The 27821-nt window shown below is 41.4% G+C and overlaps 1 protein-coding gene across 1 annotated transcript in view; it reads left to right on the top strand.

Annotated features, from left to right (window-relative positions):
- The window catches only part of LOC111749641 (uncharacterized), a 43853-nt gene that overhangs the window by 14563 nt on the left and 1469 nt on the right, over nucleotides 1-27821 (top strand). Inside the window, exons 2-3 of the mRNA XM_064293213.1 lie at nucleotides 13696-14830; nucleotides 15049-15194. Of these exons, the coding sequence (XP_064149283.1) occupies nucleotides 13696-14830; nucleotides 15049-15064 (1151 nt within the window). The 3' untranslated portion in view covers nucleotides 15065-15194. The remainder of the gene's footprint in view (nucleotides 1-13695; nucleotides 14831-15048; nucleotides 15195-27821) is intronic.

Below are 27821 nucleotides of genomic sequence, written 5' to 3'. Positions count from 1 at the left end.
CATTTCTTTTTATCACTGAATAATTTTCCCATGTAGGTATGTACTACTTTGTTTATCCATTTATCTATTGAAAGACATCTTGGTTGCTTTCAATTTTTGGCAATTATGAATAAAGCTGCTATAAACATTAGTGTGTATGTTTCTTTGTGGACGTAAGTTTTCACTCATTTGGGTAAATGTGAGTTTCAACTCCTTTGAGCACGACTGCTGGATTGTATGGTAAGACTAAGTTTAGCTTTATTAGAAACTACCAGACTGACTTCCAAAGTAGCTGTACCATTTTGCATTCCCACTAGCAATGAATGAGAGTTCCTTTCACTCCACGTCCTCACCAGCATTTTGTGTTATCAGTGTTTTGGATTTTAGCCATTCTGATAGGTGCCTAGTGGTATCTCATGTTTTAGTTTGCAATTCTCGAATGACATATAATGTTGAGCATTTTTTCATATGCTTATTTGCAATCCGTGTATCTTCTTTGGTAAGGTGTCAGTTCAGAACTTTCATCTGCTTTTTAAAAAAATAATATTTTTTTGTGTTTTTGGTGAAAGTTTACACAGAAAATTAGGTTCCCATTTGACAATTTCTAAACAAATCTTTCAGTAACATTCGTTACACATCTATCACAATGTGTCAATATTTTCTTTAATTGTGTCTGGTTGTTCCATTTTCAGCACTCTAGTTTCCCTGCCCCTTATGCCCACTTTTTTTTTTTTCATGTTCAATTTTTTATTTTTTAATTTTTATTAAGCTTCAAGTGAACATTTACCATTCCAATCAGTCTGTCACATGTAGGTTTACATACATCTTACTCCCTTCTCCCACTTGCTCTCCCCCATTGAGTCAGCCCTTACAGTCTCTCGTTTCGTGCCAATTTTACCATCTTCCCTCTCTCTCTATCTTCCCATCCCCCCTCCAGTCAAGAGTTGCCAACACACTCTCCAGTGTCCACCTGATTTAATTAGCTCACTCTTCATCAGTATCTCTCTCCCCCCCACTGACCAGTCCTTTTCATGCCTGATGATTTGTCTTCGGGGATGGTTTCTGTCCTGTGCCATCAGAAGTTCTGGGGAGCATTGTCTCTGGGATTCCTCTAGTCGCAATCATACCATTAGGTGTGGTCTTTTAATGAGAATTTGGGGTCTGTATCCCATTGGTCTCCTGCTCCCTCAGGAGTTGTCTGTTGTGTTCCCTGACAGGGCAGACATCGATTGTGGCCGGGCACCAACTAGTTCTTCTGGTCTCAGGATAATGTAGGTCTCTGGTTCAAGTGGCCCTTTCTGTCTCTTGGGTTCTTAGTTGTCGTGTGACCTTGGTGTTCTTCCTTTGCCTTTGCTCCCGGTGGGTTGAGACCAATTAATGTATTTTAGATGGCCGCTTCTTGGCATTTAGGATCCCAGGCGCCCACAATTCAAAGTGGGATGCAGAGTGTTTTCATAATAGAATTGTTTTGCACATTGACTTAGAAGTCCCCTCAAACCAAGTTCCCCAGACCCCAGCCCCTGCTTCGCTGACCTTTGAAGCTTTCATTTTATCTCGGAAACCTCTTTGCTTTTAGTCCAGTCCAATTAGGCTGACCTTCCTTGTTTTGAGTGTTGTCTTTCCCTTCACCCAAAGCAGTTCCCATCTACAGATTGATCAATAAAAAGCCCTCTCCCTCCCTCCCTCCCTCCCCCCTTTGTAACCACATAAGTATGTGTTCTTCTCCGTTTTTTCTATTTCTCAAGATCTTATAATAGTATTATGCCCACTTTTTAATTGAATTGTTTTGTTATTGTTGAGTTTTAAGAGTTCTTTGTATATTTTCTATGCAAGTCCTTTATCAAATATGTACTTTGCAAAATTTTCTCCCAGTCTGTGGCTTGTCTTTTCATTCTCTTAACAGTGTCTTTCTCAGAGCTGAAGTTCTTAATTTTAATCAAGTCCAGCTTACCAATTTTTTCTTTCATGGATTGTGCTTTGCTGTTGTATCTAAAATCTCATCACCAAACTCAAGGTCACTTAGATTTTCTCCTATGTTATCCTCCAGAAGTTTTATAGCTTTCTATTTTACATTTATGTCTATGATCCACTTGAGTTAATTTTTGTGAAAGGTAGAAGGTCAGTGTCTAGATTCTTTTTTTTTCACACGGATGTTCAGCTGTTTCAGCACCATTTGTTGAAAAGACTATCCTTTCCCCTTTGAATTGCTTTTTCACCTTTGTCAAAGATAACTTTATCAGTGTAAGTCTATTTCTGGACTCTCTATTCTGTTCTGTGGATGTATTTGTCTATTCTTTTAGCAATATCACACTGTTTTGACAACTGTAGCTTTCAAGTAAGTCTTGGAATCAGGTAGTGTCAGTTCTCCAACTTTGCTCTTCTTTGGTATTGTGTTGGCTATTCTGGGACTTTGCCTTTCCATATAAACCAGAATCAGTTTGTTGATGCCATGAAATAACTTTTTGGGATTTTGATTGAGAGTGTGTTGAATCTATAGGTCAAAAAAACAAAACAAAAACAAAAAAACGGTACCATTGAGTTGATTCTGACTCATAGTGACCCTGTAAGTCAGGGTAGAACTGCCCCATGAAGTTTCCAAGGAGCACCTGGTGGATTTGAACCGCCAACCTTTTGGTTAACAGCCATAGCACTTAACCACTACACCACCAGGGTTTCCTCTATAGGTCAACCCAGAAAAACCCCTCTATAGGTCAAGTTGGGAAGAATTGACATCTTCATAATGTTAAGTCTTCTTATCCATGAACATGGAATAACTGTCCATTGTTTAGTTCTTCTTTGATTTGTTTCATGAGAAATTTGTAGTTTTCCTCATATACATTTTGTACATTTTTAAAGATTTATACCTACATATTTCATATTTTTGGTGCTAATGTAAGTGGTATTGTGTTTTTATTGTTGTTATTATTAGTTGTCATTGAATCTATTTCAACTCAAGGTGACTCCATGAGTACAGAGTAGAACTGCTCCATAGGCCTTTCAAGGCTGTGGACTTTCAGAAGCAGATTGCCAGGCCTGTCTTCCATGGCACCTCTGGGTGAGTTTTAACCACCTTTTGGCTAGTAGTTCGGAGCTTAGCCTTTTTCGCCACCCAGAGACTTCTCTGGTGTTGTGTTTTTAATTTCAAATTCCAGTTGCTCATAGCTGGTCTATGGGAAAGCAGCTGATTTTTGTATATTAACCTTGTATCCTGCAATCTTGCTATAATTGTTATTAGTTCCAGGACTTATATGTGTGTGTGTGTGTGTGTGTGTATATATATATATATATACACATAGATATGTGTGTGTATATATATGTATATATATACATATATACACACACATATCTATGTATATACATATATATACACACATATTTTTTTCTTTAGATTCTTTGAAATTTTCTATATAAACAATGTCATCTGTTAACAAAAAAGGTTTATTTCTTCTTTCTCAATATGTAAGCCTTTTATTTCTTTTTCTTGTCTAATTGCACTAACAAAAATTGCACTTACAGTATGATGTTGAGTAGGAGTGGTGGGAGGGAACAACATTGTATTGTTTCTGATCTCAGGGAAAGCATCTAGTTTCTCACCATTAAGTACAATGTTAGCTGTAGGTTTTTTTTGTAGATGTTCTTTACCAGATTAAGGAAGTTCCCCTCTATTTCCAGTTTGCTGAGAGTTTTTATTGTGAATGGGTGTTGGATTCTGTCAGGTGTTTTTCTGCATCTGTTGATATGATCATATGAATTTTCCTCGTTAGCCTACTTATATGATTAATTACATTAATTGATTTTTAAATGTGGAACCAGCCTTGCATACCTGGCATAAATCCCATTTGGTTGTGGCGTGTAATTCTCCTTATACATTGTTGTATTTGATTTGCTAATATTTTGTTGAGGATATTTGCATCTATTTTCATGAGAGATATTGGACTGTTATTTTCCTTCCTAGCAGTGTCTTTGTAAGGTTTTGGTATTAGGGAAATACTGGCCTCCTAGAATGAGTTAGGTAGTGTTTCCTCCTCTTCCATTTTCTGAAAGAGCTTGTAGAGAATTGGTATCATTTCTGCTTTAAATATTTGATAGAATTCACCAGTGAAGCTATCTGGTCCTGGTGCTTTCTGTTTTGGAATGTTGTTAATTGTCGATTTAATGTTTTTAATAGCTATCCCAAACCAAAACTCACTGCTGTTGAGTTGATTCGGACTGATAGCAGCCCTATAGGACAGAGTAGAACTGCCCTATCGAGTTTTCAAGGCTGTAAATCTTTACAGAAGCAGACTGTCACATCTTTCTCCCGTGGAACAGCTGATGGATTCGAACTGCCGACCTTTCGGTTAGCAGCCTAGTACTTAACCACTGTGCCAGTAAAAGGGCTCCTTTAATAGGTTATAGGCCTATTTAAATTATCTATTTCTCCTTGTGGGAGTTTTGGTAGATTGTATCAATTTCATCTAAGTTATAAATTTGTGGACATAGAATTGTTCGTAGTATTCCTTTATTATTTTTTTAATGTCCAAGGGGTCAGTTGTAATGGCCCAGCTTTCAGTTATAATATTAGCAATTTTTGTCTTCTCTCTTTTTTTCTTTATTAGCCTGGCTGGAGGTTTATCAGTTTTCTGTTTTCAATTTCATTGATTTATGCGCTAATTTTATTATTTATTTTCTTCTGCTTGCTTTGGATTTAACTTGCTCTTTTTTCCCCTAAGTTTTCTAAGGCAGAAGCTTATTGACGTAAATGTTTCTTCTTTTCTAATATATGCATTTAATGCTGTACATTTCCCTCTAAGTTCTGCTTACACACACCCCACAAATTTTGATGTTATTTTCACTGTTGTTTAGTTCAAAATATTTTAAAATTTCTCTTAAAACTTCTTCTTTGACCCATGTGCTATCTAGAAGTGTGTTGTTTCATCTCCAAATATTTTGGGATTTCCTAGCTATCTGTCTGTCACTGATTTCTAGTTTAATTCCATTGTGATCTCTGGGAGTATTAGAGCCTGATAACAAAGTAGTTGGGGGTGTGGGCTTAGCAAACTGCCCACAAAGGAGGATTGAGAGTTTTTTAGCCATGATCTCAAAACTGGGTCAAGACAACACTTGTAAAATATACTACATCCCTGTTGGCCAGAGCCTCCATTATAGGTGTCAGTCTGCTGGCAGTCTGACTTGCGGCATCAACAGCTGTTCATCCCTTCTCACTGTCTCCTTGAAAAGCTGTTGTCCTACTGCACCTGAACCCCAGAGCTCTATCCCCTATCAGTAGAGTGGGAATCCTGTCCTTGGGCAGGATGCTGACTGAATTCATGAGGCCTTTGTTGGACCGAACTCATTGGGGTCTGGCAGTACCCAGAAGCCTAATTTTGGGGGGGGCAGGTAGGGCGCATGCCCTGGGTGCCACTTGAGGTGGGTGCCAATCATCTATTTCTATCGGCTTTCACAGCTTCCATCACCAGCTGTGAGAGATCATTCAGCAATTTAACACTAATTGGCCTAGGTACTATTTTTGGTTGTTAGGCCCCTGGCAGCATCTTATCTGGTTTCTCTCTCTGGCCCCCTTACTTGTGAGTCGGAGAGACCATAATTTATAACAATAACTTTCCCTAACTCAGGTGGGTGCACTGCTGTGATTCTTCTCACAAATGGGTTGATTTCCAGGAGAGCTTGTGTGAGCTTCTCCATGTTGCATTTCTGAGTCACCAGCTATAATTACATCTGACAGTTTATACCGGAAACCCAAGTGTGATTAATTAAATAGAAGTCTGGAAATAAGCAAAATAGAACTGGTACAATGCATCCACAGTGCTATCAGGCACCCACAGTTCAACTTTCTCTCCGCTTTTCCATCCATAGTGTGACTTTTCTCCTCAGGATTGGAAGATGACTGCTTCACCTCCAGGAATCACATTATGGTTCAGGCAAGAAGAAGAGAAGTAGACTAGCATAAAGGGTAAGACTTTTTTTTTTCTTCTTTTAAAAATAAACAATTAAATTTTCCTAGGAGTTCTGTCCTGGAACCTTCTACTTATCAGCCAGGACTAGATTATGTCACCATTTCTACCTCTACCTCTCGAGTCCCTAATCCAGGCACTGAGGGATGCAAGCAGACACTTCTCTCTCCTCTGTTGAGTACGATGCCAAGTTTGGCCACTGGATGCCAGACAAGAATTGTGTCTCTCCAGCGAGTATCCCGTGTTTCGAAGCGACCAGGCAAGAGATGCATGCTTGTGGCTCACAAGGAGTTAATGGGATTTTTGGAGAATGTGTTTGAACAGTGTGCAATCCTTTTGAAAGGTTGCTGTAGGAGGAGCCATAGGCCCTGCATCTCCCTGAAGGACTGATGCCATCCCAATCCTCCATCTGTTCACTTCACACATGTGTGTGGGATGCTTGTTTTCCCCGTTACAGATGGCTGGACAAGTTAAGTCAACTTGACACAGCTGGGCACAAGCCTGCTCCCTGTCCTGCTCCATCCGTCAGGAATCTTGCTGGTGATAGGTGAAGGCAGTGAGCCAGCTGGAGAGGACAGGCTTTGAGAGGTTTATGGCAAGACAGTCATATATCCATGTCTGTGCCTCAACTCTTTTGAAAGGTTCTAAAGCTGCAGAGGGGAAAGATGTGCATGATATTGAAATACACTTGGAAGGGAGAAGGTGTCTGCTGGGGAGACTCCAAATTAATCAGGAATAACTATTAAGATTTTACATTATTAATAACCAGTTACATTTGTCTAGCGAGTTACACCTTTCAACATGCTAAACAGACTTGATCTCATTTAATCTTCACAAAAGTTTTACTGTAAAATCGATATTATGTATTTAAATATTTACAACTCTTTACCACCTAACAATCTGGTGAGGTGTGATCATGATTATCATTATTATCCAAGGTCGTACATTTAAAAGAAGCAAGGCAGACACGGGCTCAAGTCTTCTGACTCCAAACTGTGCCCTTTCAACTAGCCCATGAGAACTTCCTTACGTAACACGATGTTAAAATGGAAGTTTCTATGCAGACACCAAATTATGACAAAACCAAATCACCATATAGACAATTTACAAAGAAAATGTCCCCGAACTGTCCCAAGGTCACTCGAACCCCTCATGTACTTCAAAATTTTTTTTTATACAGTTAAGAGAGGAGAGAAGGACAGAAAACATGTGAGGAAATTTCCTTGGGCAAGAACAGTTGCCACTATGTAAATTCCTACTCCCCTCTGAAGTCCAGTGAGGGGAGGTGGCTTCAAGGGCACCACTCAGAAAGCTTGCAGGAGTCCCTGCAGCTAAGGGAAGAGCTGACTTGGTAGTGGCTGATTCATACCTGAGGAAGCTACAGAGGCCTAGGGGCAGCAGGCTAGATGAACTGCCTGCACTTCCAGGGATCTAGGGAGCTAAGGATACATGAGGGTTGCCCGGGGATCAGAGATTGGCCTCATGGGATTGAGAAATGAGATTTGCCCCTAAAGAAGGGGAGGGAAGAGCAAAGGGGCTCTGACTGTAAGAGTCTAGGTGGAGTGGACTGCAGGCTGGTGAGGGGAGGCCCCCTGAGGCGCAGCATGTAGGGCCCAGATACTTGGAGTGTGGCTAGAATCCATTTCCAGTGAATCAAGAAAGCACCTGTGGGGAAGAGAAGGCGTCCACTCTCAAAGTCCACCCACCTAGGCCCTGAGAGCTGAAGCTATCATCCACAAAGAAATTTCCTTGTCTCTCCTTCCCTTTTCACCCCCCATGGGCCAACCCTGGAGAGAAGTCTCATCTTTGAAGGCGTCTTACCATTTAATTTCTAAACTGGGACTCCGTAACCTAAGAATGAGCAGAAAAGTCCTAAGACCTGACCATATTTCATCTAGAGATGATGGAGTTTACTCCTACATTGTAAAGGGAAAGTGGGAGACAAAATAAAGTGTGTTTTTATTATGTCGCAAGTTATACTTGTTCAGCATACAAGTTATACCCTTTAATTGTAAAATGTCCTATAAACCTTAGTGACTCTAATCAATAAATCCTTTATCACCATCTCTTCTCTTCTTGCATACTAAGACTGTGGTTCTTAAACTTGAGTATGCATCGAATGGCCTGGAGGGTGTTTTACAACACAGACCCATGAATGGCTGGACCCTACCCCCCGAATTTTCAATTCAGTGGGTCTGGGATGGGGGCTAATAATTTGTATTTCTGACATATTCCCAGAGTGTGGTTCTCAGGATAACACTTTGGGAACCACCACTCTAAAACCCTGGTTGTCAACCTTGGCTGCGCATTGGAATCACCTGGGAAGATTTAACAACTACTGAAGCTTGGCTCCCACCTCCAGAGACTTGATTTAATGGAAATGGCCTGTGCATCATGGGTTAAAAGCTCTCCAAGGAATTAGGGATGAACTATTTATATTTGTTTTTAAAGTCTGTGGCTTACCTAATTGAGGGTGGAGACTTCGACGTTCTACCTCAAACATTTCAGTATTATTTGAATTTTTATCAGTGAGCATAGTCATAACTAACAAGCAAATACTTGACTTTATTCTTTCCATTAATTGTGTCCCTTTTAACATGAACCTTAACTCTGAAATCTTAAAGGATGTGTGGAGGTTTCTTCCCTCCATCATTGCACTGATTATTCTTTAAATATCTCTTAATCTAGTAAAATCTAACTCCACCCAAACTCTGCCAAATTGCTTATACATTGAGAAATTAATTTCAGCTCTTACTATGAAATATTGAAGATGACTATATCTTATACCTTAGACTTCATAATCTCTAGTCTTTCTCACAATCCAGAAAATTCTACCAGTTCTCTTTCCTTTCTAATATGTACATTCCAGGCACATGTATGCAAATAAATCATCTTTATCCATAGGGTCCGTTGTCTTAGTCATCTAGTACTGCTGTAACAGAAATACCACAAGTGGGTGGTTTAACAAACAAATTTATTCTCTCACAGTCTAAGAGGCTAAAAGTTAGAATTCAGGGCACCAGCTCCAGGGGAAAGCTTTCTCTCTCTGTCGGTTCTAGGGGGATGGTCCTTGGTTTAGGAGCTTCTCAGCATGGGAATCCTGGGTTCAAAGGACGTGCTCCCCTCCTAGTTCTTCTTTTTTGGTGGCATGAGGTCCCCCCCCGCTCCGCTTGCTTCTCTCTTTTATGTCTCAGAAGAGATTGACTCAAGATACAATCTGATCTTATAGATTGAGTCCTGCCTCATTAACATAACTGCTGCTAATCCTGCCTCATTAACATCATAGAGGTAGGATTTACAAAACACAGGAAAATCACATCAGATGATAAAATGTCATACAATACTGGAAAACATGGCCTAGCCAAGTGGACACATTTTGGGGGGATACAACTCAATCCATAAAAGTCTCTATGAGTCAGAACTGACTCAATGGCAACAGGTCTCATAAATTGTAGAAACACTTATTGAAGTCTTACAATGTGCCAAGCACTGTGACAATTATTTCCATTTTACAGGTATGGACAGGTTTAGAAGGTTTCCAAATTTATACCTAAAATGTAATGTGGCTTTATAGATCTCTTTTCTGCCCCAAAATTTATTGACTACAATCAGTAAACAAAAAATATGTTCAGTTTCTGATTAGACTGGTAGCTTGATTTTCATTAATTCTTTAACTGGTCTTTTCAAACTCTACTCAGAGATACTATTTATTATAGGTTGAGTTTTGATGACTTCCCAAGTATAACAAACCCAATACATCTTTTAAAAAAGACTCAATTGAAATATTCTCATATAAAGTAAAGATTACTTTTGGGAAGCAGTTACAAATTTTGTTATTCCCAGGTTCCCATTCATATGCAGCGATTTAAATATACCTCTGGCAACTGAGATTTTCTTTCTTTCAAACATCCTCATTTTGTATATTAAACAAAATCCTACTTCTACATGATTCCCTTTCCCTATTATTGACTGGTGGGAAGACTCCTAAACCCACTCCTTTTATGTACAACACAGCTTTCTCTGGGCATTAAGTTTTATTTCTTGTACTAAAATCACATCCAGTTTCTTTTCTCTCTGGGCCACAATAACTGTGACTTTAATGTTTTTCATTTTACTATTTTTATATGTTTCTAAATCGTGCTTTTTCTATATGGATGCAATTTTACTAAGACCTACAAAATATCCTTTGATATCCCTCTCCTCCTCCTTCCCAATCTTTGTTCTTCTAGGACTGAGGTACCACTTTGGACCCGAGGGTCTCATTTTCTTTGGGTTTTCTCTTACTTAATTTCTCTGTTGCCTTCTTTTCTTCCTCTCTTGATTCATTCAGACAGTTGACTGTTTCCTTTTCTTTCTTCAAGTTAGATTTTCTCTGAAGCTTTTTTCCCAAAAGATTTTACTATAAAAAATTTTCCAAATACCTAACAAGCTTTAAGAATTTTATAGCGAACACCTATATACTCACCACTCAGATTCCACCTTAACATTTCATTAGACCTACTGCACACGTCTATCTACCTGCCCATTTCTTTTTTCCATCCATCAAACTACCTTCTTTTTTGATAAATTTCAGATTAAATGGGAGACATAAATACTCACCACCCCTAAGCACTCAGCATGCATAACATTAGAGTTCAAATTGGTTTATGCTTTTTTCCTTCTTTTGAGATAAAATTGGTATATAATTAAAAGCACATATCTTCAATGTACTATTTGATATGTTTTGACAAATAAATACAACTGTATAACCTAAATCTTAACGCCTCCACTCTTGCCAGAGGCAACCAATGTTCTGATTTTTATCCACTATTAGTTCAAATGTCCAATATGAAGTGTATACTTTTCTGTAGTTCAAATGTCCAATATGAAGTGTATACTTTTCTGTGTAAGGCTTCTTTTATTGAGCATTGTGTTTTTGAGGTTCATGCATGTTGTCGCAAGTTTCAGTAGCTTGTTCCCTTTTATTGTGAAGTGGTATCCCACTGTGAATATACCACCACTGACTTGTCCATTCACCTGTTGTTGGACACCTGGGCTGTTTCCAGTTTTTGACTACTATGAATAAACCTGCAATGAACATTCTTGTAGAAATATTTTTGTAGACATATGTTGTCAGTTTTTTTTTTTGAAAAATACCTAGGAGTAAATTGCTGGGTCACCTTGAGGGCTGTTTATGTTTATTTTGTACATCACTTTTCACCGTTTTCTCTGCTCTATTTTCATTATCCTTTTCCTTCTACCAATACCAGAAATCCATCGTCTTCCTGACTCCCACTCCCTGATCTCATCTTGAAGTCCCAGAATGCTCCCTGCCATCACTGGGGTCACATATTCTAACCCTGTTGTTTTCCCCTCTCTTTATGCTGGATCCTTGAAGTGTTCATGATAGCTGCTGCTCTGTTACAGCATTATGTTCCAGGGCAGAGTACTAGTTAATTATTTCCACAGTAGCATTGGGTAACAAAGCATCCTAAAATCAGTGACCTAAAACAAAGATTATTTATTCTAGATCACAAGTTTGTGGGATGGCTGGGGCAGTTCTGCTCTATAAGTGTGTATTCTAGGGCAAAGGCTGAAGAGGCAGAAGTACCTTCTTGCAGTGATGGCAGATGTGCAAGAGAGCAAGTGGAAACGTGATGTCCCTTAAGGCTCAGACTCAGAACTGTCATGCTGTCACTTCTACCCATATTCTATTGGCCAAAGAAAGCCACATGATCAAACCTAACAGCAGTGAGGTGGAGAAATAGATTCTACCTCTAATGTAGACAATTTATATAACTTGGCTCCTTACCTTCACCAAGATATATAGTATGTGTGCATGTATGTATGTATATATTACACAATTCTTCTTTCACGGAAGGCTTTGCACAGCCAGTATGCTTTCTGATGGCATCTTTCTTTAAAATAATAATATGCTGGTTATGTACTTTTGGCTTCTAAGAAGTAGAGAAAGGCTAAGCTAATCTTGGGCAACAAAGTTTGATTGTGAGGAGGAATGGGAAACTACCTCAGCTACCTGTAGCCTGACCACACAGGCTAGGAACATTGTTCCGGGTACACAGTGGCTCTCCCGACCAAAAGAAAAGTTAAAATATACAGGAACGAACATAACAAAAATGTGCAAAACCTGTGTCTGAGGCTGGGTTCTCTAGACAAGCAAAACCAGTAAAGCATATAAATATACATGTAAAGAGATTTGTGTCAAGGAAATGGCTCACACGGTTGTAGAGGCCGGAACGTTCCAAGTCTGTGGATCAGAATAAAGGCTTCTCCTGATTCATGGAGCCACAGGGGCTGGCAAACCTAATATTGGCAGGTTGGAGAGCAGGGTTCTTGCTCACAGGCTGTGAAGACAGATGAATTCCAAGACTGGTAGGCAAAACTGCAGGTAAGTTGCTAGCTCAAGTCCTAAGAACTGGAGGTCAGAAGAACAGGAGCTAGCTGTGGGATCCAGAGCAAACAAAAGCCAGAACATCTGCTTATATTCACACGCAGGCCACGTGCCCAAGGAAACTCCCTTTCAAATGACTGGCTACTCACAGCAGATACTATCATGGGGACGATCACATATCAAATCTCAGCAGGGAAGTGACCACATTATATGACTGCCAAAACACTGAGAATCACGGCCCAGCAAAATTGACACACAATCTTAACCACCACAACCTATATGAGAAAGTTTAAAATATTTCTGCTGACATAAAATTAGAAGTGAACAGATAGGAAGCTATACCATGTTATTGGTTGATAAATAAAAATAATAAGAGATAAAAATCTAAATTCCCCTAAGTCATCAAATGATAAATTTACTACAATTTCAATACAATTACCAACTGGCTTTTTTTTTTTAGGGGGTGGGAGTGGAGAACTATATAAGCTTATAAGTTTCGTATGGAAAAACTCATCAAGCAAGAATAGCCATGGAAATTCTGAAAAAGAACAATTAGGGAAAAATACTCCAATCAGATTTTAAACCATAAAAAGCCTCAACTGTTAAAACTATAGAACTGACACATGAATTCACAGACAGACCACTGAGATAGATTAGAAAGTCCAGAAATATACTGAAGCAAATATGGGAATTTAATAGATATTAAAGACAGAATCTAAAATTAGTTGGGTAAAGAGAAAAAAAAATTTTTTTTTGAGAGATTTTTAAAAATAGTGTTGCACAATTGAGTAAACTTTTAGAAAAAGATAAAGTTAGATCCATTCTTCATATCATTCTTCAAGATAAACTCTAAATGTACCAGCCCAAGTGTGAAAAAGGAAACTGCAATTACCACAAGAAAACATGGGTGAATTCGTATACCATATTGAAGTGGAAAAAAGTGTTTCTAATTATGGCTCAACATTGAGAAACTATAAAAAGACCATTACATTCAACTACATCAAAATAATAATAAAAAAAAACTTTTGCACGGCAAAATATCATTAACAGATGACAATGACACAAAGTCAGAACATAAATTACCAACCGGAGAAAATAATTGCAATTCCTATTGCATTCAAGGGGCTAATACCTCTAATATGTAAAGAATTTCTAGAAATCACTTCTAGGTGAGTGAGTCAGTCATGTGTCTACTGGGAGGAAGAGCCTTCCAGGCTGTGGGAAGTGTAAGTTCAAAGGCCCTAAGATGGAAGCGTGTCTGGTGTTTTCAAGGAACAATAGGGAAGCCAGAGTGTCTGGAGTCCAGAGAGTGGGAGGAGGATGATAGGTGAGGGAGGTCTGAGAGGCAGCGGGGAGGGGCAGATCGTGTAGGACCTGCTGCTACTCCTGCTGCTGCTGTTACTGTTACTGCGCCTGCTGCTGTTACTATTACTGCTCCTGCTCCTGCTGCTGCTGCTGCTGCTGCCGTTGCTACTTCTGCTGCTGTTATTATTACTGCTGCTGCTGCGGCTGCTGTTACTGCTACTACTGCTGCTGCTGCTGCTACTTCTGCTGCTGTTACTATTGCTGCTGCTGCTGCTACTGCTATTGCTGCTGGGGCTGCTGTTACTGCTGCTGCTGCTGCTACTTCTGCTGCTGTTATTACTGCTGCTGCTGCTCTTGCTGCTGCTGCTGTTACTGCTACTACTGCTGCTGCTGTTACCATTGCTGCTGCTGCTGCCACTGCTACTACTGCTGCTGTTGCTGCTGCTGCTACTTCTGCTGCTGTTATTACTGCTGCTGCTGCTGCTGCTACTACTGCTGCTGTTGCTATTGCTGCTGCTGCTTCTGCTGCTGTTACTATTGCTGCTGCTGCTACTTCTTATGCTGTTACTATTACTGCTGCTGCTGCTAATACTGCTACTGTTACTATTAGTGCTGCTACTGCTGCTGCTGCTACTACTGTTACTATTACTGCTGCTGCTGCTACTACTACTGTTACTGCTACTATTACTGCTGCTGCTGCTGCTACTACTGTTACTGTTACTATTACTGCTGCTGCTGCTACTACTGTTACTGTTACTATTACTGCTGCTGCTGCTACTACTGTTACTGTTACTATTACTGCTGCTGCTGCTACTACTGTTACTGTTACTATTACTGCTGCTGCTGCTACTACTGTTACTGTTACTATTACTGCTGCTACTTCTGCTGCTCTTACTATTACTGCTACTGCTACTTCCGCTGCTGCTACTGCTGCTACTTCTGCTACTGTTACTATTACTGCTGCTGCTGCTACTAGTGGTGCTGTTACTAATATTGCTACTGCGGCTACTACTACTACTGCTGCTGCTACTACTACTACTGCTGCTGTGCTATCATTGCTGCTGCTGCTACTCTCACTACTACTGCTGCTGCTGCTAATGCTGTTACTACCTCTACTGCTGCTAATGCTGTTGCTGCAACGAGTGCTGCTGCTACTCCTTCTACCATTACTTAGGGTATCAGGAAGACGGAGAGAGATACGGTAAGCAGACATAAAATTCACAAACAAGTTTGTGTTTTACAGTCTAATTCTTGAACTTCTTGCCTTGGGTCTCTTGGTCTTTGCAAATTACAAAGCCCTGGTTGCCATTTGAAAACCTACCACCTAAAATCAGTGCTAGATGCTCCATCAACAAGGAATAATGGAATAAATGAGAGAAAACTCACTGGCCACTGCTGATGGGCTCCTCACTTTACCAGCTCCTGGGTGATCTGAGTACAAAGGCGTAAAACATGGCCCCTGACTTCAAGGAATCCATAGTCTGGTCGGAGTGAAAACTAACAGACAGGAAATCATCAGAACACCATGTACTACGAGGCTCTGCGTTACCGGGTCAACACAAGAGGTAGGAGGGCCTGGGGGAGGAGATCGGAAATGGAAGGTCGGGGGGGCGGTTCCTGCAGGAGGCAGGCCTTGTGCTGCACCTCGAAATGTGAATGGGCAGAGGGAGGACTTCCAGTCAAGGGGGAAGAAAGCGTAAACGAATGCTAGGGACAGAAACGAGCTTGCGCTTGGGCGTGGAGTGCAGGATGAGGTCACTCTAGGCAGGCCAGGGAGGACCTTGAAAGCTGAACAGGGGACTTCCGGCAATGAGGGATCTGTTTCCTCTTCTGAGAGTTCAAGGAGGCCCGCTGGTATACCACATGCCTTGAAGGAGAAGAGACTGGCCAGAAGCCCACCTGGTCCTGCTGCCAGTGGACGTTCCCTTGGAGACCTGCCGTGAGCAGCATTATGCTGAAAGGTGCTCCCTAATGCTTTATACCAGCCAAAAGTCCCGTTTCCTCTCTGGCGCTGTCAGGGAGCCATCTCTAGCTGAAATAAGTTAGACTGTCGTCAATCGCATGAATCCTTCTTAAACAAGTTACAAAATGAGAACTTCCAGAAATGGCAGGGGATAAGGCTGCAGCCATCCTGTTTTCAGCAGATTGAGGGAATTCAGAAAGACAAGAAAATCTGTTGTCGAAGACTGAGAGCTGCGGTTAGAATTAGGCCTGCCGCACACCAGCCCCCCTGAACTCAGAGAGTAGCCTCAAGCAGAAACTTCTCACCAGTCTTCCTCAGGTTTACTCTGTCATGATTCTTCGTGACTCTTGGGGGCCCAGTGAACCCTTCATTTCTTTCTCTGTAGTCCCAGGGGTCTAATTTCTCACCTACTCTGTCTGTATCCCAGAGACAGGGGACACATCTCTCCAGCTTCCCATTTATTTATAAATTCTGTTTTTAAATCTCTCCAGGAAAATCATCCAGATGAACAAAGATAATCCTTGTGGGGGAAGTTTCAAGGTTACTGTTACTACCTGGTCCACAGGTCCCAGGGCTCCTTCTTAACCTGTTCATAGCCTGTCTCCTGACTGCCTGCTCTCCTGTGACTCCTTGTCTTCTACTTCAGCCACAACAAACCTCTTAACATCCTGCGTTTTCATAAATACACTTATTATGCTTAGAATATGGTTCTTTCCCTCTTCACCAGGTTGAGGCCTGGTCATATGGCCATACTCAGCTCAGCTTTCCTCTTTTATGGAAGAGTTTTTCAACCCTAATTACACATTAGTCACCTAAGAGGCTTTCAAAAACACCAATCCCCAGGCTTCACCCCCAGAGAATCTGATTTTATCGGCCCAGGCATTAGTATTTTTTGAAAGTTGCCTGGTGGCACGGTAGTTTAGTGCTCGACTGCTAACTGAAATCTTGGTGGCTCAAACCCACCAGCAGCTCCTCAGAAGAAAGATGTGGCAGCCTGTTTCCATAAAGATTTACACCCTTGGAAACCCTAGGGGGCAGTTCTACTCTGTCCTACAGGGTTGTTGTGAGTGAATATTGACTCTACGGCAATGGGTTTGGGTTTGGTTTTGGTTTTTAAGTATGAGTCACCTGGGGATCTTGTAAAAATGCATATTCCAATTTAGTAGATCTTTAGGAGACTGATATTCTGCATTTCTAACAAGTTCTCTGCGTGGTGCAAAAGGTTAGCCCACTCAGTTGTTAACTGAGCTTCAGATGAAAGGCCTGGCACTCAACTTTGGAAAAATCAGCCATTAAAAACCCTGTGGAGCACAGTTCTACTCTGAACACATGGGGTCACCATGAGTCAGACTTGACTTGATGGCAACTGGTGTTTTTTAACAAGCTCCCAGGTGATGCTGATGCTACTGGTCCCTACTTTGAGAAGTGAGGGTTGGGAATAGATGATTCTTAAGTGCAGCCAGGGCTGGCAACCCCTGTTCTACAGGACCCTTCAGGCATCTCTGCCATTGATTGCCTCCAGCTACCCACTCTTGTATGTACCGATTTCCAACCTGTGGACTTGTGGTTCCTGACATTTCTTATCACAATAAGACTCCTCTGATTTTGAATGCAACCTTTGGCAATAATGCATCGAGCTGCTTCGAGAGGTAGGAAATTCCATATGCCTCTTTACTAAGCAAACACTTTGGCACAGAGATATAATTTCTCTTTCAAATGCTTATGAGTAGACTGGTAAGACATCAAAGACATTTTCTCACAGAAGCAAAGAGAGGATGATTTATTTGCTTAAGAAACAGAACACATTGGCTTATTTGAAGTATTTGAAGGAAGCAAATACAGGCATAAAAAGAAACACTGAAGAGTTTGCAATATAAAAGCAATGATAATAATTATGATAATAGCTAATACTTATTGAGCATTTATTATCAAGGCATTGTTCAAAACACTTTATATGTGATAACTCAATCCTAAAATGACTGTGAGGTTTTAGGTTGTTGTTAGGTGCCTTTGAGTTGGCTCTCATAGTGACCTTATGTATAACAGAACGAAATGTTACCCAGTCCTGCACCATCCTCACGATAGTAGATATGTTTGAGCCCTTTGTTGCAGCCACTGTGTCAACCCATCCTGTTGAAAGTCTTCATTATGAGTCAAAATTGACTCAATGGCACCAAACAACAGTCCTATGAGGTAGTTACTACTAATTATCCCATTTTACAGGTGAAAAAACTGAGACACAGAGATGGTAAGTATTCAGCTGTGTGAACGGAACAAATTGCTTAACTGAGACAAGTGAGTTAATAGGACAAAGTATTTAGAAGATCTAGAATCATCCAGTGGTTGGAGACATTATTTAATTAACACCAGTGAATGAAGGAACAGAGATCTTGAAGAAGCCCTCAAGGAAGACAGTGTTCCCCAGCATTTATAGGCTTTCAGTGGTATTAAAGTTAAAAAAACCCAAACGCCTCGCCGCCAAGTTGATTCTGACTCACAGCGACCCTATAGGACAGGGCAGAACTGCCCCATAGGGTTTTCAAAGAGCAGCTAGTGGATTCAGACTGTCCACCTTTTAGGTTAACAACCCAGTTCTTAACCACTGTGCACCAGGGCTCCTCAGTGGAATTAAAAAAAAACCCACACCAAATTCGCAAAAAAATTCTTTCGAGAAACGTGACCCCTAATTTGAATGCAGTTTGAAGATCCTGGAAGCAGTAAAAAATACTTACTCTTTCTTCAGGGAGATTTACTAGGAAGAGATAACCTCTTTTTGTCTAAACTTTATTGGATTCTTATTTTAAGGAAAGTCAGCCAGTCTATTCCATGCTGAAAAATTCTCCTAACAGACGTTTTCAAGGCTACTTTTATGTTAAGTATTTGTTTTGAATACTTAATAAGTATTTATAAAAGCATATGCTTGAAGTTGTATATAGCGTATATATCTATATGAAAAAAAATTTTTTTTAATCTATCTATCTTATATGTATACACACACACATACTATAAACCAAAAAAAACCCTGTTGCTGTTGAGTTGATTCTGACTCATAGAGACCCTATAGGACAGGGTAGAACTGCTTATAGTGTTTCCAAGGAGCACCTGGTGGATTTGAACTGCCGACTTTTTGGTTAGCAGCCATAGCTCTTAACCACTATGCTACCAGGGTTTCCACATATACTATAGTAAATATGTATACTATATATATGTATGTTATTGTTGTTAGGTGCTATTGAGCTGCCTTTGACCCACAGTGACCCCATGTGACAGAGTAGAACTACCCCATTGGGTTTTCTAAGCTGTAACCGTTACAGGAGCAGATTGCCAGGTCTTTCTCCCATGGAGCTGCTGGGTGGGTTTGAACTGCAACCTTTTGTTTAGCAGCTGAGTGCTTAACCTTTGTGCCACCAGGGGTCCTTTATATGTACTTATACTATATACATACTCTATCCATATACTATTTACATATATACGGTTTTCTAGGAATGGAACCTACATTTATAAATCTTCATCTGTAGGAAATAAACATTCCACTTTTGATGATTTGTCAACTCTCCTTCCAACTGTTGACCAAAACCTAATAAGGATGTAAGGGGGCTTTGCACAGATGGATTCCTCAACACTTTGTGTACGTGTCAAGGGCTAGGATTTATTAGCTGGATTTATTCATCTTTCTATCCAGTGCCTAGAGTAAAAATATTTATTGACCCAATAAACTAGTATCAGTAAAAAAAAAAAAAGTATCAATAGCTAATGCATATTGAGTGCTTTCTCTGATTCTCCACAGTGCAAAGTGCTTTGGTAGGAATTACCTTGTTATAAACCCTCCACAAAGCCATGCGGTAGGCATGCACACCCAGGGCCTCTTGGCTGGGGCCACCCTCTTGCATGCTAATTTTAGTGGTTCTTCATATCTGTGGTGTGGCTTGGGCTGCCTTAAGGCCACACACTCTTCCAGGCTGTGTTACAGCTGCCACCTCTGACCGGTGTCAAAGACTTCTCTCTCTTCCTGAACTATTTGAGGGACTTCTTTATTACACAGCTCAGGAGCTGGGCAGACAAGGTACCAACACACCCTGAGCCCAGGAATCAACACTGCATTTTATCTACATTCTAGGATGCTCGCTGAATCTTAAGTCAGATATAGTTTTCAAATCTGAATTTTTTAAAAATTAATAAGTTACCTTCACATTCTAAGATTCTCTCTGATTCCTAATTCAGAAATTTTCCCAATTTCAATTTTAAAAGAATACTACTAAAGTTTTATATTCAGACTCAATATTTAATTAGACACTGTCGTAAATATGGTCTCCCTTGAATTACCAAAAAGCCTTATGACTTAGGTAGTTTCTCCATCTCCAGATGAGAAAATTGGGGTATAATAGTGCCTCATCCATGGTCACACAGCTTGTAGGTGACAGAGAAGAGTGAATTGAGGGCACTCAGCCACAACTCCATTTTTCTTTTCCGACATGGCAGTCCATACATATTCACAGTAGTGTGTGACGCTGTACTTCCTTGTTTTCGGAGTTCTTCCATTTCAAATGACCCTCACGGTCATCTCTTAAGTAGCAACTCAGGTATTATTAACCCCACTTTACGGAGATAATACATAAGGACATGTTTGGCTGCTAAGTGAAGGAGCCAGAGCTTCACCTCAGACCTCCTGACAAATACCTGGATTTACAGAAATGATGGCAGATATCAGGGGAGAGAGATCACTTTCTCTCTGATGTCCTTTGATTAAGGCCTTCAGACTACTTTGCATACTTGAGCTGTGCTTTTTACTATTCCCAAGGTGGATTCTGAGGCTGGGAAACGTGGTGAGGGAAAGAGGAAGGCAGTAAAAAGGACCACTTCTCATGCCTTCCCAGAATTTGCTGTGTACCTCTGCCCTGCGCCCATCTCCATGTTTTACAGATGGGAAAACCAGGCCTGGAGAGGGGAACCGATTTGTCTGCGCAAGGAAGGGAGGCACTGCCTTTGGGGTTTAAGTAGTGTTGGGGTATGCTTGCTCGTAAGACCCATCAAGCCTGACCTGAGGCAGGGTAGCACTGTTCTTTTCATTTTGATGGGTCCTGCTATCTCTTTCAGGCATCTCCTTCTTCAGACCACTGGTTTGGTCTAGAACTTACAATGGCTATGTCTTAGTCATCTAGCGCTGCTATAACAGAATACCACAAGTGGATGGCTTTAACAAAGAGAAATTTATTCCCTCACAGTCTAGTAGGCTATAAGTCCAAATTCAGGGCGTCAGCTCCAGGGTAAGGCTTTCTCTCTCTGTCGGCTCTGCAGGAAGTCCCTTGTGATGTGTCAGTCTTCCCTTGGTCAGGGAGCATCTCAGCACAGGAACCTCAGGTCCAAAGCATGCGCTCTGTTCTTAGCTTTGCTTTCTTGGTGGTATGAGGTTCCTGTCTCTCTGTTCTCTCTTTTATATCTCAAAAGGGATTGGCTCAAGACACTATCTAATCTTGTAGCTGTCATCAATATAACTGTCACTAATCCATCTCATTGCATCGTAGTGGTAGGATTTACAACACGTAGGGAAATCACATCAGATGACAAAATGGTAGACAATCGTACAATACTGGGAATCATGACCCTGCCAAGTTGACAGATGTTTTTGGGGGACACAATTCAATCCATGACAGGCTACCTATAAACTTGAACTCTTCTTTTGACTATCTGTTACCCCATAGCCTGGCCCCGTCCTACCCCTCTGTTTGTTATGTCTTGTCCTTCCAAGAGACCCAAGTACACACAGACACACTCAGAGGGTATTTGGTCCTAGTCAGTCCTGCCTTGCCTCTGCCCATGTGCCGCACCTCAGTGACTTCAGGTGAGATGTCTGCCCTTTTCTCTACCTGACCACATCTTCCCCATCCTTTAAGAGCTAGCTTAGCTCAACTCCCAACTTTCCCATAAAGCCTTTCCAGCTAATTAGTTGCCTTCCATTTCTGTCTCCTTTAAAAACAGCAAATTAGCACTTAAATATGTAGCATCTTGTGATATTTGCTATTATCTCATGTGTCTTGTTGTAATCTACATTCTTAATAATAATAATAACCAGCTGTATTTTTGAGCATTTACTATGTGCTAGGCTCTTTTCTAAGTGCTTTTCATTTATTCCATTTAGCAACCCTATGAGAGAGGGACTAATATTATCATTATGCTACAGACTAGGAAACTGAGGTGAAGAGATGTTAATTACTTGCTCAAGGAAGTCTGGCTCTAGGGCCCACCCTGAACTACCTCACTAAACTGCTCTCTTTAGAAAGTAAGCTCCTGCAACCAGGGACCATGTTTCCTCCTTTCCTCTCCCAGATCTTAAACTCTCTGAGGCAAAGACTCCCCTTTGTTCAGTAGAGATCAGGACACCTGTCTTAGTTACCCAGGGTTGCTATAACAGAAATACCACAAATGGATGGCTTTAACAAAGAGGAATTTATTCTCTCACAGTCTAGTAGGCTAGAAGTCCAAATTCAGGTGTCAGCTCCAGGGGAAGGCTTTTTCGCTCTGTAAGCTCTGGAGGAAGGTCCTTGTCATCAATCTTCCCCTGGATTAGAAGCTTTTCCATGCAGGAACCCTGGGTTCAAAGGACATGCTCTGCCCCCCACACTGCTTTCTTGTTGACATGAGGTCCCCCTGTCTCTCTGCTGATTTCTCTGTTTTATATCTCAAAAGAGATTGGCTCAAGACACAATCCAATCTTGTAGATTGAGTCCTGCCTCGTTAACGTAACTGCTGCCTACCCCACCTCATTAACATCATACAGAGGAAAATCACATCAGATAACAAAATGGTGGACAATCACACAATACTCAGAATCATGGCCTAGCCAAATTGGTACACATATTTTTTGGGGACACAATTCAACCCATAACAACACCTTTCCAAAGGGTGGTCTAAGATGGTGCCTTGTACATGGTAGGTATCAAATATGTGCAGAACGAGACTTAGGGATACTTCACTTCTAGCTGCTGTGGTGTTAAGAAAAACCCAGCTGCTCTTGGACAAAAACGAAAATCTCTAAACTGTGTGTCGTGTACATCAGTCAACATGGTGAATATAAACAGATTTACTTTAAGGACAAAATCTTGAAGATAAAACCACCTACTACAATCAAGCAGAAAGTCAACACTCAAGGTCCAACTCAGCTGAAGCAAGTGGCAGCTTAAAAATGCGATTCGTTTCATAATCTATATTGGTGTCTGTTCAGAGATGCAGTCTGCAGAGTCATGGAGAGACAGGGGCCCACAAACTTGGTTAACCTAGTTCCCAAATAGAAAAGCAGTAAGGTCTTTATTTCAGGTAATTTAGCAGAAACAATTTCTTAGCAAAATTGCATAGAATAATGACCATTACAGATATATTTGGGTTGCCTCCTTTTCTGGAAACTACTTTCCCCCCACTTATAGCCTCAGTTGAAGTGGGGGGGAGGCCTAAGGGCCAAGTTTGTACCATGCACTCTATCCTCCCAACCACAGCCCATTGGACCTGTGATGGATGCCTGGCCAAAGACTGCCCAATCAATTGGCTGGCCACCAACCAATCAGGTTCTTTCTTGGAAAATTTGAACTGAGAGGCAGAGTGTGAAGCAGTACTGAAAAGTCTAGTAGACATAGGCTTGTGGCTAGAATGCAGAGGAATCCAGCTCAAAGAGAAATAGGAGAGAGAAAGAGCTGGAAAAGAACGCACTGCTCTTGAGAGGTGGAGGGTCTCTTTCCATGTGGGAATTTTTGTGCATCCTTACACTTCCTTTTTGCTTGGGTTGATTTGAGTAGATTTTTGCTTATTGAAACCATTGTTCCCTGAGACAGCGGTTTTGACCTTATGATGCTCCCTGGTTGTGAGAGTCTGTGTTGGCTTATACTCAGCACGTTAATTGATGTAAATGGCATACAGTTTAGAGATTTTGATTTTCTTTTTTGTGTCAAAGTGCAGTTGTGTTTTCCTTGGTAAGATAGATGACTTGAAGTGAAGTTCCATAGTAGAATCCCTAATTCTTAGTTCAGCAAGTATTTGAGTACCTACCCCATGCCAGAAGAAATCTCCAGTGGTTGGACACATCAGCATGACCTTCAGGCAGCCTCGCATCATCCTTTCTATGTAGCTAAATCCTGATATAGTCACCATTATCCCTCTTCTGGATGGCTTATATTTCGAGGCTCCTCTCTTCCTGCTCTGACTGCATTTTTTGAGTTCACTGCCCTAGGTACGTACTCTTGCCACTGAATGGAGGAAAGAACAAAGGTGATGCGGGGAAAACCAAACCAAACGAAACAGAAAAAGCAATCTTTCTTCACATTTTGAGTTCTAGTTTGAAGTTTAGTGGAGGAAAATGTCTGTAGGTTGACAAAGAGAATGTTTATTTAAGAAGTCTTTTTCTCTGAATCCTCAGCCATGTCTCCCTTAGATCCTGTGTTCCATGGGGGCAGCAGAATGTGGTAGGAAGGATCCTGGCTCAAGGCCTGTGTCCTCCCCAGCTGTGGCTTGGCTAACTGGGGGACTTGGGCAAGGTCCACTTCCCATCTCCAAGCCTCTGTGTCCCCATCTGTAAAAACAGGGTCAGTGATGCTGCTCTATCCAGCTCACGAGGTGGTTGTAGGATCAAATGGGGAATCAGATGAAAAGAAGTTTTCAATCATAAGGAATAAAGAATGCACGGGGGATCATTAGTGAGGCTGCAGTGAAGAAATGGCTATGTTTGCACAGCACAAGTCTCAACCTGCCCTGACTTGTAGCTTCTCCAAGATTCCAGACTTCTGGTCTCCCTGCTACCCTCCTCCACCCCAACCCAGTGACTTCCTCAGGCTTCTTTTGTGTTAACCTGTTCTCTTCTGTTGCTCCCTTTGGGAGGGATGAAAATGCTACCCACGGGGACTACTGAACACAGAAACCAGACTTCAGTTTGGAATACTTAGTAAAGTGTTTCTGTTGAGGATTCTGGTTTAAAGGTAAATCTCATTTATATTTTCGTCAATTTGAGTAAAAGTCATTGAACTCCTTACCCTCACAGACTGGTTGAGAAAATGTTGAGGGGGTCTAATATGGACCATGTCTTCAGGGGCTATGCATCAGAATGCCCAGGCCCCCGCGACTCTGCTTTGATTGGTCTGGGGTACAGCCTGCATTGGTATTGTTAGAAAGTTCCAAGCATATTCTAATCCACACACAGAGTTGAGAACTTACTGATTTTGTCTAGACCTTCAGTTTACAGATGGAGGCTCTGGTTTCTCTTAAGCTACTGTCCTCCATTATAAATTCCTGTTGGCCTCTTCTGCATGTTCAGCCAGCACTGGTATCTCAAATGTTCTAAAGTGGAAAATGTTCATTTCCAACCAGCTTAAACCCTTAATGTCATTACCATCATTATCCCTAGCACTTTCCTGGAAACCTCAGGCATCTTTAATATTGTCCTTAACCCCAAGGTGAACTCTGGCATTGGAGGAAATTTGTTTTGTTATGATTCTTGCTCCAGCCCATTTCTTTCAGTTTCCACTGCCTTCATGCTAACTCTTGTGTTATTAGCTCCTGTCTGCCCTCATCCATAGCCTCCAAACTGATCTCTTTGCTTTGTTCTACCCAAAACACCAGGCCTGATGGAGGATGATGTCTTGACTCTTCAGCCTGACCTCGAAAGGCTCCTATGTATCAGTTTTGCCCTATCTTTCCAACATTATGGCACCCTGGTGATGTGGTGGTTAAGTATTTGGCTGTTAACCAAAAGGTTGGCAGTTCAAACCCACTAGCCGCTCCTTGGAAACCCTATGGGGCAGTTTTACTCTGTTGTATAGGGTTGCTGGAAACCCTGGTGGCGTAGTGGTTAAGTGCTATGGCTGCTAACCAAGAGGTTGGCAGTTCGAATCTGCCAGGCGCTCCTTGGAAACTATGGGACAGTTCTACTCTGCCCTATAGGGTCGCTATGAGTCATAATCGACTCGACGGCAGTGGGTTTTTTTGGGTATAGGGTTGTGATGAGTTGCAATCGACTCAACGGCAATGGGTTTGTTTGGTTTTCTAACATTATGCGAGCTCAGCTGGACTAGACCTCTGCTTTCTGAACATATTCCAGAAGACACCATCCTATGCGTAGTGTTTGCTCTTGATTTTCTACTCGCTTCTCTGCCTAGTGCATCCCCAGCTTGTCTTTCCAAGTCCAGCTGAGGTGTGGGCTCTTCTACTCAAGTCCTCTGGAATCCCTCCTGCCAAAGAGATCTCTGAATTCTGGTAGCATTTTACTAGTGCTTGACTTTGGGAACTTAGTAGATGCTGAGCTTTGCACTGAGGCTGTGATCTCAGCAGGACCAGGGCCCTGCTCTATTCATCTTTGTGCATCCCTACAGGACACCTAGCACTCTCGTCTTTGCCATGGCAGGTGTATAATACATATTTGTTGCATGCATGAATGCATGATTGGAATAGAAAAAGTTAAGTGGCTTTTGCCAGGTCTTTCAATTTGATTAATGGGCAGAGTTGGAAGGGAATCCACATCTCCTGACATCTGCTTCTGCACGCTACACCTTTTCAAGAAGCCCATTCACAAATAACCCACTTTAAAAAATTCATTTTTTTAAAACTCGTATCTCTTCAAGAACATTTCTTTTCTAATTTGAAAAAAATATATATGAATAAGAAAAAGGTTAAACAAAAGGTTAAGCAAACCTTGTGAGTAGCTCAAGCAAAAATTTTGTTTTGCACTCAAAAATCCTAAAAAATCCCAATATTAAGATTTGTGGAGAGCTACATTTCCCTGGCATTCTGGGGAAGGTCTGAGAAAATGGGGAATGGGGGTGGGTGGGGCCAAGAACAAGTTACTTCCAGAAGATTAGGTGCCCCTGGGTTTTTAAAAGCAACCGTTCTATGAGGCGCTCTGTTATTCCTGTACGATTTTGACAATGCGTGATGGATTTGGTTTAGCAAGGGTTAGGACTGTTACTTCCCCATTATCACCTCATTACACTTCTGAATGCTAAGATTTTGCTAGCTGACTGTATTAGGTTTAATCTCTCCTGAATTCCACACATTTCACTTAAGCTGCACAGTTAATCACCTAAGGGGTGGTTGAAAATGCTGCATGAAATGTGTGGTGAATGAAGGCTATTATACAGACCTTAAGTTCTATATTTCTGATGAACTCTGAGCTTAGAACTCATTAATGGCACTCCCTTTGATTACCAGCATTTGGTTCAGGCCAGTGAGTTAGTCTAAGCATGTGCTTTTTAGAATCTTAACTGCAACCTGGATCTCTCTCTTCCCACTTTCTCTCTCTCTCACACACACACTTTCCTCTTTGCTTTTCTTGGGATAGTGGATTTCTCAAACCATTCATTATCTTAAGAAATGGACTCTTTTTAAATGAAGCCTAGAAAGCTGATTACTTGGCCTTGTCTGGTTTGGTGCGGGTGAGTGATAGGTGTCAGGAAGCACCACAGTGTTTACTTGATGCCCTGGTTTCCCCTCAGGTCCCTGCCCCGCTGTGCATGGAGGGGCTTTCTGGGTTATGGAGGAAGCACATGGGCCCCTTCCTGGTTCTTCAGTTCTGTGATGGTGGTCCTGAGGGTGCTGGTGGGCTCTTTGTGCACAGCTTAGTATTTAACTGCCAAGCAGGGCTTTATATGCATGTAACCTTCTTTCTCCAGATAAAAGTGGGAAACAAATCCTTGTTGTTTTTGTTTCTTTAAAATGAAGTTTTCACATCTGTGAGGTCTGGTTCCTAAGGTAACCCTGGTACCAAAAAGCAGTATCTGTGTTTCTGCAGCCACGGCCTCTGATTCCCTGCTGGAATTTTCCAGAAACACTCAGCTGAACTGAGCTATGTGAATAAACTCATAGAAGATCCTTGATGAATTATTGCACCAATTGCTTTTTCCTAACTATTTTCATAAGATTGTACAATATGGAATGCTTATTCAAATCACAGAGTTACTGGGTAGTACAAATGGTTAACACACATGGCTGCTAACTGAAAGAGTGGAGGTTTGAATCTACCCGGGGTGCCTCAGAAGAATGGCCTGGTGATCTACTTCCAAAAAATCAGCCATTGAAAATCCTGTGGAGAAGAGTTCTACTCTGACACACATGGCGTCTCCATGAGTTGGAGCTGACCTGACGGGAGCTGGTTTTTGGTTTTACTAAGGCTGAAGTGCGTGACGCTGGGTAGAGACATGGGGCAGTGGGGTAGAAAGAGCTTCGGGCTGAAGGTGGGGGCCCAAATTCTGGCCACAGC

This window comes from Loxodonta africana, chromosome 11 (assembly GCF_030014295.1).
Source record: "Loxodonta africana isolate mLoxAfr1 chromosome 11, mLoxAfr1.hap2, whole genome shotgun sequence".
NCBI classification, from domain to species: domain Eukaryota; kingdom Metazoa; phylum Chordata; class Mammalia; order Proboscidea; family Elephantidae; genus Loxodonta; species Loxodonta africana.
Note: the sequence above shows the minus strand (reverse complement) of the source record. Positions and strands in the feature narration are given on the sequence as shown.